At 38.4% G+C, this 10,443-nt stretch overlaps 5 protein-coding genes across 8 annotated transcripts in view; 2 read left to right on the top strand and 3 right to left on the bottom strand.

Moving 5' to 3' along the window:
- The window catches only part of LOC104699966, a 3,672-nt gene extending 2,916 nt beyond the window's left edge, over positions 1-756 (bottom strand). Inside the window, exons 1-2 of one of the 2 annotated variants that reach the window (XM_010415386.2) lie at positions 557-756; positions 68-177 (exon numbers count right to left, since the gene is read on the bottom strand). In XM_010415386.2, coding sequence (XP_010413688.1) covers positions 68-177; positions 557-659 — 213 coding nt within the window. In that variant the 5' untranslated portion in view covers positions 660-756. The remainder of the gene's footprint in view (positions 1-67; positions 178-556) is intronic. The other variant, XM_010415385.2, reaches the window with a different exon arrangement.
- Positions 1,808-3,445, top strand: LOC104699965 (protein YIF1B). Of its 2 annotated transcripts, XM_019227397.1 has the most exons (6): positions 1,808-1,913; positions 2,168-2,373; positions 2,455-2,553; positions 2,644-2,795; positions 2,894-3,060; positions 3,157-3,445. In XM_019227397.1, the coding sequence occupies exons 2-6, from the start codon at positions 2,170-2,172 to the stop codon at positions 3,279-3,281; spliced, it is 747 nt and encodes a 248-aa protein (XP_019082942.1). In that variant the 5' UTR covers positions 1,808-1,913; positions 2,168-2,169; the 3' UTR covers positions 3,282-3,445. The 2 variants fall into 2 exon arrangements, with proteins under 2 accessions (XP_019082942.1, XP_010413686.1); XM_010415384.2 differs by having other exon boundaries at positions 2,894-3,445.
- On the bottom strand, positions 3,374-4,704 carry LOC104704211 (LRR receptor-like serine/threonine-protein kinase GSO2). The gene is made up of 2 exons (XM_010420334.2): positions 4,696-4,704; positions 3,374-4,620 (listed from the first exon to the last, which is right to left on the bottom strand). Exons 1-2 carry the CDS (start codon positions 4,702-4,704, stop codon positions 3,589-3,591), a joined length of 1,041 nt encoding a protein of 346 aa, XP_010418636.2. The 3' UTR covers positions 3,374-3,588.
- LOC104704209 (leucine-rich repeat receptor protein kinase MSL1-like) lies at positions 4,618-5,974 on the bottom strand. Its single transcript, XM_010420333.2, has one exon. It carries the CDS (start codon positions 5,967-5,969, stop codon positions 4,710-4,712), a length of 1,260 nt encoding a protein of 419 aa, XP_010418635.1. The 5' UTR covers positions 5,970-5,974; the 3' UTR covers positions 4,618-4,709.
- Positions 8,039-10,443, top strand: part of LOC104699964 (RHOMBOID-like protein 13) — a 7,873-nt gene continuing 5,468 nt past the window's right edge. The window contains exon 1 of one of the 2 annotated variants that reach the window (XM_010415382.1): positions 8,039-8,662. In XM_010415382.1, coding sequence (XP_010413684.1) covers positions 8,342-8,662 — 321 coding nt within the window. In that variant the 5' untranslated portion in view covers positions 8,039-8,341. Of the gene's footprint in view, positions 9,656-10,443 lie in introns of those variants that run through there. The other variant, XM_010415381.2, reaches the window with a different exon arrangement.

The raw sequence follows: 10,443 nt of genomic DNA, 5'->3' as shown, positions 1-10,443 counted from the left end.
ACACAAGCAGGAATCAAATCAAGCTACAGACATACTCAAGTACTTGAAGAGGGAATAGAGTCTAAACCTCTTGAACAAGCTCAAGAAGGGAAAGCAAGCGATCCTGTAGCTCAGGCATCTTTCCACCATAGTCAATCATCACAACTGGTCTCATTCCCGCGCACAATGCCAGAACATCTGCCCCAAAATAAAAACCCTTAAGCATCATCGGTTACAGATTCATTCAAGCAAATGGTAAACCGAGATCATACTAGTAGAGTCGAGTGTTGGTATTTGAACGATCTATGATATTAAAGTTCAAAACTTTATGATGATTTATCTCTAACAGGGAGTGGAATGTGATAAACGCAACCAAAGGATCATCAAGCTTCAATCAAGATACAGAATGAGATCTAAAGAATCAAAATTTTATCGTTCCTAAGGAAATTGGAAAGTGAAGATACTCAGAGAAAGTAATCAAGAATCCCTAAATTGAATCATAAGTTTCAAAGAGTCGCGGAACAAGAGGAAACAAAAAAAAAAAGTGGAATCAGTGAGAGGAGCGGAAGAAGGAAACCTAGTTCGAGGCGGCGTTTGGAAGCGGTCTTGAGTCGCCATTTGATCTGAGTGAGACAAGAACTCAGAAACTGAAGCACTTCCTCAGAGCTTGGAACCTCCATTTACGCTAAAGAAGACTAAAAACAAAAACTTTCTCTTCTTCTTCTTCTTCTTCTTCTCCACCGAGAATCACTTTCACCTCACTCAAAGCAGCTCGGGACGCTACAGAAAAGTTTTTAATACAGACCCTTAACTTTCAATTCTTCGCATAAAACACCCCGAATTTCAAAAAATAAAAACTTACTTATAAATAAGCAACACGTGTAGACTTTTCATTGGATAAGTGATGAAGAAGAAAAAGAAGAACCTATGGTCACACACGTGCGACCTTTCTTTCGTTATTTGTATATTCCATCCACCTTGGATCTCTCTCTATGTATGTTTATGTGGTGACGAGTTCTTCACTTTTCGCAATTCACCGGAACTTCGCGCCGACGAACTGATCAAATCAACCTGAGAAAGCAAAAAAGCGATAGATCTATCTTTNGTGTTGTGCTTAGGCAGCAAAGTCATAATCTTATTTTGAAGTTCTTACCTTGTTAGCTCTTCTAAGTGAGAGTCCTTCTCGGTGGTCCCGTTCCTGGAAGATCTTTGAGTTAGACATTACAGCAATAGTTTTAGAAACTAGTGTTACAAGTATACAATAGCCAACCTGCATACTAGAACTTTGAATATGCGAAGGGATTTGGTGGATAGGTTGTAGATTGCTTCTTCTATGTGATCTGTGCCGAATAGATACACAACCGGATAGTCCAGCAGCCATCTACAAATATTGATTGAACATTCAGCTTTATGGCGTCATAAACTAATACAATCTGATGGCGGTTGAAATGGATGTGAAAATTACCCGTTTAAGGTTGGGATTGTAACTTTCGTGTCATGTAAACAACAACTAAGATCAATGAATAAAGGAGACTGAGAAGAGTTGGCCTCATCAAGTGGTGTGGTGGTATTAGTATTGCTGTCGTCTAAAGGAAATGTCGAAGAGAATAGCTCCTGAATCAATCTAAGTTGCACCCCCAGATTGCTTTCCTTGCTTTGTTTTACCATCTTGATACAAACAAAAGCAAAGAAAAGATAAATTCAACATTAAAAGAGTAACCACTTAAACAAAACACACAAGCTTAATAAAAGGAACAACCTTTGGAGGATCTTGTTCCAAGTCGACAAAGAACAATTCGGGNGTCTTTCTTGTTACAATTTCTTTCCGTGTTTCCTTTTATGTTTATCTTCGATTTTGTCCGGTTCAAATAATGGAGTTTTCTCGCGATTTCTTGTCGAATAATTGCGTTTCCCATGGCCGGAATCTGGATTATGTGCGTATGTTTAGTCAGGGATGAAATCGGAAAACCCTAAATTAGTAATGTAGTATATTCTCTGGTTTGCTTAGCGAACTCTGTGAAGTTGTTATGATTTCGATCAATAGATAGAAAAAAAATATATAAATTCATGGTTGAGTAACTCAACTTGAGTTACATTGGGGCAAACGTTTGATGGTTTTGGACTTGTTAAGGGACTTTGTAGTTTACTAACGGTAAGCTCTTTGTGTTGGTTTTGTTTAAATTGCCAGAGATGTATAATAACATGGGACCTCAGCCTGGGATGCCAATGCATCAGGGAATTCCTCAGCCTGGGATGCCAATGCATCCGGCTATTCCTCAGCCTAGCCCCTTTGGTAATCCTTTCTCTGGACCTGGCTCTGGACTTATCAGGAGTGGCTTGGGAGCTTATGGGGAGAAGATTTTCGGATCGAGCTCTGAGTATGTGCAGAGCAACGTAAGTAACTCCTCTTCTCTCTCTTTGATTTTCTCCTATACAGGGTGTTTCGTTTGTTTTAACCGGTTGATATATAAACAGATAAGTCGTTACTTCTCCGATCCCCAATACTATTTTCAAGTGAATGACCAATATGTGAGGAACAAATTGAAGATTGTTCTATTTCCATTCCTTCACAGGGTAAGACTCAACCTTTTTATATTATGGCTTTTTTTCTTTTTGCTTTGTATTTGGGATTATTCTCATATATGAGTTTTGCTGCAACCGCAGGGACACTGGACTAGAATTTCAGAACCAGTTGGGGGAAGACTTTCATACAAGCCTCCGATATACGATATAAATGCACCAGACTTATACATTCCGCTTATGGCATTTGGAACCTACGTTGTTCTTGCTGGTTTGTCACTAGGACTCTATGGGAAGTAAGTTCTTTATTTATTTTGTATCTATTCCTGTTTATGTCTTTTAGATTGCATTTGTTCAACCTTTTGATCCTTGTGGTGAATCTTAATTTTGGTAGGTTTTCTCCAGAAGCTCTGAATTGGCTTTTTGTGAAAGGAATGGTTGGCTGGTTTTTGCAAGTCATGCTGCTGAAGATATCATTGCTTTCACTGGGTAGCGGAGAAGCACCCCTCTTGGATATTGTGGCATATGCAGGCTATACTTTCACGGGCCTTTGTCTAGCTGTTCTTGGCAAGATAATCTGGGGATATTCTTACTATGTTTTGATTCCATGGACCTGCTTATGCACCGGGGTGTTCTTAGTGAAGACAATGAAGCCAGTTCTCTTTGCGGAAGCTAGGAGTTATGACTCAAGCAGGCATCACTACCTCTTGATCTTTGTAGCTTTAGCCCAGTTTCCTCTTCTGATCTGGCTTGGTAACATTAGTGTGAATTGGCTCTTTTGAAATGCATTACGTTTACGTGGTTGGGAAAAACACCTCGGAGGTTATGTAGCAGGATTTGGAATGTCCTCCTGATGGAGATATGGTAGTTGAGGTTTTTTTTGGTGTAGACTTCTCTGTATGTCAAACATCAATATGGTGAAAGAAAAAGTTTTATCTCAAATACACATCTCTCTTTTTTGTCTTCTTTTTTTGAATGTCATTTTTCATATACTACATCTCTACCATGATGAGAATCGAACAAGTACATGAACTTTGCTTTTTGGTAATTATGCTTTCTAATACAAACTGTCTGCCATTCGCATGATCTCTACTCCAACCTCCCCAGCATAGCATTGGTGCATTGCGATTTTGGCTTTTGTGGTCCTTGGCAGATTGGAACGTTCTTTGGACATTGCAGACAGTTATTGGAAAGGTTTCCTCTGATCTGTTTGGAAATCTTTTGAAACTCCTCAGGAAGTGAACCTGAGAGGTAGTTGTTCTCCAAGTATAAGCTTCTCCATGAATTCTCCAGTCTTTTCCCATAAATCCTAGGAATATCACCAGAGAACATGTTGCTCCGTAGATTGATATCTTTAAGGTTTTCATACGTTGCCAGGTTCAACGGAAGGTGACCCTGTAAATGGTTTCCGTCAGCATCAAGCATGCGCAGGCGTGATCCTGTAACCTTAATAACCTCTATGGATATGAACTGGTTAAAAGACACATTGATGCGTGAAATATCAGGGAACGTTAGGATTTCATGGCCAACAGTGCCTGAGAATCTGTTCTGGCTCACGTCTAATGACACAAGCTGTTTCAGCCTATGCAAGGGCGATATACGTCCAGCAAGGCTGTTGAAACAGAGTGATAGAGTTCTAAGACTTGGGGGAAGCTTAGGAAGCATTCCATAAAGATGATTGTTACCGAGTTCTAATACTTGCAGCTTCCACAAGCCGTTGAGCGCAGGTATTTTTCCATCGAGATGGTTGTTTGATAGGATCAGGTGAGTCAAACTTCTCAAGGCTGAGATCCTTGGAGGTATTTCACCGGCGATACTGTTTGTGGACAAGTCTACGGTTTTGAGCTCCTTGAGCCGCGTGATTTCTGGGGATATGTCTCCGGTGAAGAAATTTTCGGCGAGAGAGAGTTTGGTGAGTTTCCTGAGTTGGAACACTGATTCTGGTACTGGACCACGGAATCTGTTCTTGTTGAGGCTAAGGACTGTGAGCTCAGTTAGGTTTCCTATTTCATCGGAGAGGAAACCGTCATAACCGTCATCATCAAGGTCGATCTCTGTAACTCGGCTCGTCGTGTTCTCCAGAGGGAAAGAACACATAACTCCCAAGAACGNTCTACATTTCTACCATGATGAGAACCGAACAAGTACATGAAGTTTGCTTTTTGGTAATTATGCTTTCTAATACAAACTGTCTGCCATCCGCATGATCTCTACTCCAACCTCCCCAGCATAGCATTGGTGCATTGCGATTTTGGCTTTTGTGGTCCTTGGCAGATTGGAACGTTCTTTGGACATTGCAGACAGTTATTGGAAAGGTTTCCTCTGATCTGTTTGGAAATCTTTTGAAACTCCTCAGGAAGTGAACCTGAGAGGTAGTTGTTCTCCAAGTATAAGCTTCTCCATGAATTCTCCAGTCTTTTCCCATAAATCCTAGGAATATCACCAGAGAACATGTTGCTCCGTAGATTGATATCTTTAAGGTTTTCATAAGTTGCCAGGTTCAACGGAAGGTGACCCTGTAAATGGTTTCCGTCAGCATCAAGCATGCGCAGGCGTGATCCTGTAACCTTAATAACCTCTATGGATATGAACTGGTTAAAAGACACATTGATGCGTGAAATATCAGGGAACGTTAGGATTTCATGGCCAACAGTGCCTGAGAATCTGTTCTGGCTCACGTCTAATGACACAAGCTGTTTCAGCCTATGCAAGGGCGATATACGTCCAGCAAGGCTGTTGAAACAGAGTGATAGAGTTCTAAGACTTGGGGGAAGCTTAGGAAGCATTCCATAAAGATGATTGTTACCGAGTTCTAATACTTGCAGCTTCCACAAGCCGTTGAGCGCAGGTATTTTTCCATCGAGATGGTTGTTTGATAGGATCAGGTGAGTCAAACTTCTCAAGGCTGAGATCCTTGGAGGTATTTCACCGGCGATACTGTTTGTGGACAAGTCTACGGTTTTGAGCTCCTTGAGCCGCGTGATTTCTGGGGATATGTCTCCGGTGAAGAAATTTTCGGCGAGAGAGAGTTTGGTGAGTTTCCTGAGTTGGAACACTGATTCTGGTACTGGACCACGGAATCTGTTCTTGTTGAGGCTAAGGACTGTGAGCTCAGTTAGGTTTCCTATTTCATCGGAGAGGAAACCGTCATAACCGTCATCATCAAGGTCGATCTCTGTAACTCGGCTCGTCGTGTTCTCCAGAGGGAAAGAACACATAACTCCCAAGAACGTCCCTGAGCCTTCACAAGGGTCTTCAGAGAAGTCCCATGTGCTGAGGTAAGAGGATGGAGAGATGGAACTTGGATCAACGCTGCGTATTATAGCCTCTAGAGCTTGAATATCTGAACGAAGAGTGGCTGAAAAAACTGATGAAGGGACAATGAGTGAAAGAACTAGTAAGAACAAGGACATGGTGAGTAGTAAGGAAGAAGAAGAATAAGAAAAAGATGGTTGTGTTTTGGCAGCCATTGCTATGGTTCTTCTTTAACAGGAAGGAGGGAACCGTTTCTTTTTAAGTGAGTAGTCTTGTAAGAAGAAGAAGGTCGTGCATGTTGAACCTAATTGGGATATAACATGCTTCAAAGGTTTTTTGGTATGTTATTGGTGAGGATTCACATCTTTGTAGCAACATCATAATAAACTATACATCAAACCAAATATGGACCGACTCACATAATTTTCACAAAACCATTAAAATTTAAATAAGAAATTTCGTTTTTTTTTTTTTTTTTTTTTTTNGTGTGTGTTTTCATTAATAGTTTGAATGGGGATTTCAATTAATTTAAACCCACTTTACAAAAACTCAAATCGGAAAAAGTAAATATTCAATTAATCTTTCTGATTAATTTATGTTAAATAGAAATAGAACAAAAAAATCACAAACAGAATAAATAACGAATGGTTATTGTAGTTGTTATGAAGTTTTCTTTGAAATCAAAGTTTTGTTAAACTCACGAGACAGACAAGTGTCAGATTGAAATTTGGAAAGTTAATTTATAATTCAATTATTTTTAGAAAAACAAGAAGAAATCTAGAGGTGATCATTGGAGCAATTATCTAAGAAAAGACAATTGAAACATTCCACCAAATATTTAAATTTAGTAATTCACTATATATAGAAGTTCGATTTTACATATAAATAAGTCGACTATTCAATCAAAGATTTCAAAAAGAAAAAGAAAAAAACAAGAACCATTTAAGAACTTAATAAGCAACAATGGCCATCGAAAAGAGAACCATGATTGCCTCCTTCGTCATCGTACTGATGATGGTAACGATGATAGTGAGCAATGTCGAGGCCCGGAATCATGTCAAAATCAAGCCCCCAGCAAACAACAAGTTTTACTTTTTCTAAATTGATGGCTCATAAAATGTTTACAAGAAATAAATGGTTGCTTCAACGAGGAGCTATAGCTTCAAGCATTGGTGTTAAACTAATGTTTTATGTTTTTTATATTTCACTTACATCCTCTTATTTGTTTTAGTTATGGATGGAGTTACTTGAATAAAATATTGTAACAAAAAAAAAAAGAATATTCGTATATGAATAAAGTTATTCTAGTTTTCATATTTCAGTGACAAATATTGTTTCTAGATATTGATAACATTGTTCATATATCAATTTTTTATTAGTTTGTAACTTATGAAGAGGATGTAATATATATATCCTTATATTAATACTATTACTAAAACTGTGTTATCGTCTTATCGAGTTATCTTTGCGTTTCGAGTTTCATTGTATGTAAAACAACAAGTCAACAACGTAAGACTTACATAGTTTCCAAATTTTGGTCGGAACACGTCGCCAAACTTTTAATGATTGATAGTTTCAGTGATGAAACGAACGTAGTTTTGATATCGTCATTGTCGGTCATCGATAGAGACCGTGAAACCAAACATACGTACTACATATATGCTTATTCTGTCTTAAGTAGAAGACGAACACTCTTTACCAAAAACGTAGAAGACGAACATTAATCCAAATGGTTATCAAATAATCTGTACCATCTTTCTGATTCCAATTTGAATTAACCAAAAACCAAATAAGAAGTAAACGGATTTTATTAACTTTAAAACCATTAATAATGAATTGGTCTCGGATTATACAAGCTTAGCATTTTTAAATACTATAATACTGTTATGTTTCGGTAAAAAAGAAAAACTCTTGAAAGATAGAATCAAAACTTAACATAATACTATAATAGCACCATTTGATCCAAACAAAAAAAAAAACATAATCTAGGATCAATATGTTATATAATTATCAAATTATGGGTGGCAAGAGTAAGTAAGTAATGTTATAGAATCATTATTTAACTAAGGTTATCTACAAAAATAAAGAGACAGTAAAAAAAGATCGAGGGTGAATTATGCAAAAATTTGGTCTACGTAATTTATAGAACTGGACTGAAAATTTATGATGTTAGGCCCAATCCCATTACCACTTTAGGCCCAGTTACATAAAGTCAAACCGACGAAGACCAAAAAAATTTGGGTTCTCTTGAAGGTTTTTTTGTGTTGTGTGATTTGATCTGATTGATTAAAAAAAAAAAAGAAGAAAAATTCTCAGGAAACAACACGAAGAATCGATAGAATCCAATTCTCGAAGAAGAAAGATCTCTCTCTTTTTATCCTTCTGGAGAATACTTATTAGTTTGGCCTGTTGGTTTAGCTGTAAAGGTTACTGCTTTGAGTTTACTCCGCCCCCAAAATAAAATAAAAACTCAAACTTTTATTCAGATCTGTGTCTGTATTGCATTGCTCGCATTGCTTCAAGCTCATTGTTGATTCTGTGGATTTAAAAAAGGGAATTTGAGAAATTGGGTTTAGATTCTTTAAGTATGGGGAGGCCTTTGTTTTATGATATCATTGAGAAACCAGCAACGAGCTGCATCGTTACGATATGCAGTGTGATTTGGTTTGTGATTCAGAAGAAGAGTATTGGCTACTCTCAAGTTGGGTTGAGTTACGACACTGCAGTTGAAGGGCACTATTGGAGGATGATCACCTCTGCTTTATCACATATTAGTGTCTTGCATCTTGTGTTTAACATGAGTGCTCTATGGAGTCTTGGTGTTGTGGAGCAGCTTGGTCATATTGGTCTTGGAACGGCTTATTACCTTCATTACACTCTTGTTCTAGTCGTATTCTCTGGTGTTTTGGTTATTGGGATCTATCATTTGTTGATTGCTAGGTTCAAGATTGATTATTTCCGGAGAGTTACAGCTGTTGGGTACTCTTGTGTTGTCTTTGGTTGGATGACCATTCTCTCTGTGAAGCAACCTTCTTCAAAGCTGGATCTTTTTGGTCTTTTGTCTCTTCCCATTAGCTTTGCGCCGTTCGAGTCACTCATTTTCACTTCCATCATCGTACCACAAGCTAGTTTTCTAGGACATTTGTCAGGAATCCTCGTTGGCTACGCCATTTCTTGGGGTCTGATTGGCGGGATGAACAACTACTGGGCTCTTACTATGCTTGGTTGGATCATTGTGGTTTTTGTTTTCAGTTTGAAGAAATCGGGTGCTTATGATATCAGTTTTCTAGAGATCGAATCGCTTAGTGATGCTTCTTTACCTTCAGTGCGGTTTATTGGAAACGGCCGGACCTTGCAAGCCAGTGCAGTCCCTCTTAGTGGAGTGGAAGTTGTCTGAATTCAGTTTATGTTCAATATTGAATGTGGGAACAAAGTTCTTGTCATCGAGGTAGTAGGATGAAGACCGAGAGTTGGTAACCAAGCTTCTGCAGTTGCAACCCGAATGACCGATATTTAACAGATACTTAAGGCTTGCTTGAACTGTTTGTGGAAAATCCTTCCTGGTTAATGTGGTGATTGGAGAAGGATTACACGTCTAATCAAGCTAGTGGTGTCATAGGCATCATTACAGATGAATATGACAGTCAATTATTTTGTCATGTGATTGATGTATAGTTGCGTAAGGGTCCTGTGTTTACCTAAAGATTCCATCCACTAGACATGTTTCCTCATTTGTGACCTTCACATTTATTTCAATATGAAAGCATGCCACCAAACAGTCTTGTATTACTCGTTTTTCTTTGATATATTGTAGGGCTAATTGGTGAAATTAGCACAATGTGACATTGTATCTGTTTTATCATCTACACTCTTTCAATTTCACAAAGTAATTAGATGAATTTTTCTGCAGGTCTCTTGGACTAGAGCAATGTCTTATTTTGTAACTAATATCCATCTTCTGTCATTTCCTTGTTTAATATTCCAACAAGAAGGTAAGAGAAGGGTAGAACAATCACCGATTCACAGTTTCAAATTTTTAGCTATGAGAAGTTGTAGGTTGGATGATTATTTCGAAGCTCTATCTCAAAAATAGAGTCATGTCAATTGTATTTGGTATCAGAGTGAGCTGACTTAGATAAACTTTTGACCAGTTCTTTGTCCCCATTATACCTACTTTCAACCCAAATTCTATTCACAGAGTTTGCATTTGTCCACAACTATAATGTTCTACGTTGCTTATATAATCTGTACATTGATCAGGGGAATCTGATCTTACTTTCTGGTCCACCCTCTGAGCACTTTAAAAATGGAGAAGAAAGGCCAGAATGGTGGTACATATGACTCATTGTTGACTCATCATCCGATTCTCTGTATCATTGCTTTATCTGTAATTTTTATAGCGATCGACCCCTTTCACATAAGTCCAATTGGGGGTCGTGAGTTCAAACCTGTGAAGCACGAGGTTGCTCCATACAAGCAAGTCATGGAAAGATGGCCAAGAGACAACCTTAGTCGACTGGGTAATCATGGGAAACTGGAGTTTGTGGACCAAGTCTTTGGTCCAGAGTCATTAGAGTTTGATAGTTTAGGTCGTGGTCCATACACAGGGTTGGCTGATGGAAGAGTGGTTAGATGGATGGGTGAAGCAATTGGATGGGAGACATTTTCCGTGGTAACATCAAAATGGTA

The sequence above is a fragment of the Camelina sativa genome, chromosome 7 (assembly GCF_000633955.1).
Source record: "Camelina sativa cultivar DH55 chromosome 7, Cs, whole genome shotgun sequence".
NCBI lineage: Eukaryota > Viridiplantae > Streptophyta > Magnoliopsida > Brassicales > Brassicaceae > Camelina > Camelina sativa.
Note: the sequence above shows the minus strand (reverse complement) of the source record. Positions and strands in the feature narration are given on the sequence as shown.

Excerpts from the sequence above, each read along its gene's own strand:
- LOC104699965 (XM_010415384.2), top strand. The coding sequence starts at position 2,170 with ATGTATAATAACATGGGACCTCAGCCTGGGATGCCAATGCATCAGGGA. Across the intron at positions 2,554-2,643 it reads TATTTCCATTCCTTCACAGG|GGACACTGGACTAGAATTTC; the intron begins GTAAGACTCAAC and ends CTGCAACCGCAG. Across the intron at positions 2,796-2,893 it reads TCACTAGGACTCTATGGGAA|GTTTTCTCCAGAAGCTCTGA; the intron begins GTAAGTTCTTTA and ends TAATTTTGGTAG.
- LOC104704209 (XM_010420333.2), bottom strand. The coding sequence starts at position 5,969 with ATGGCTGCCAAAACACAACCATCTTTTTCTTATTCTTCTTCTTCCTTA.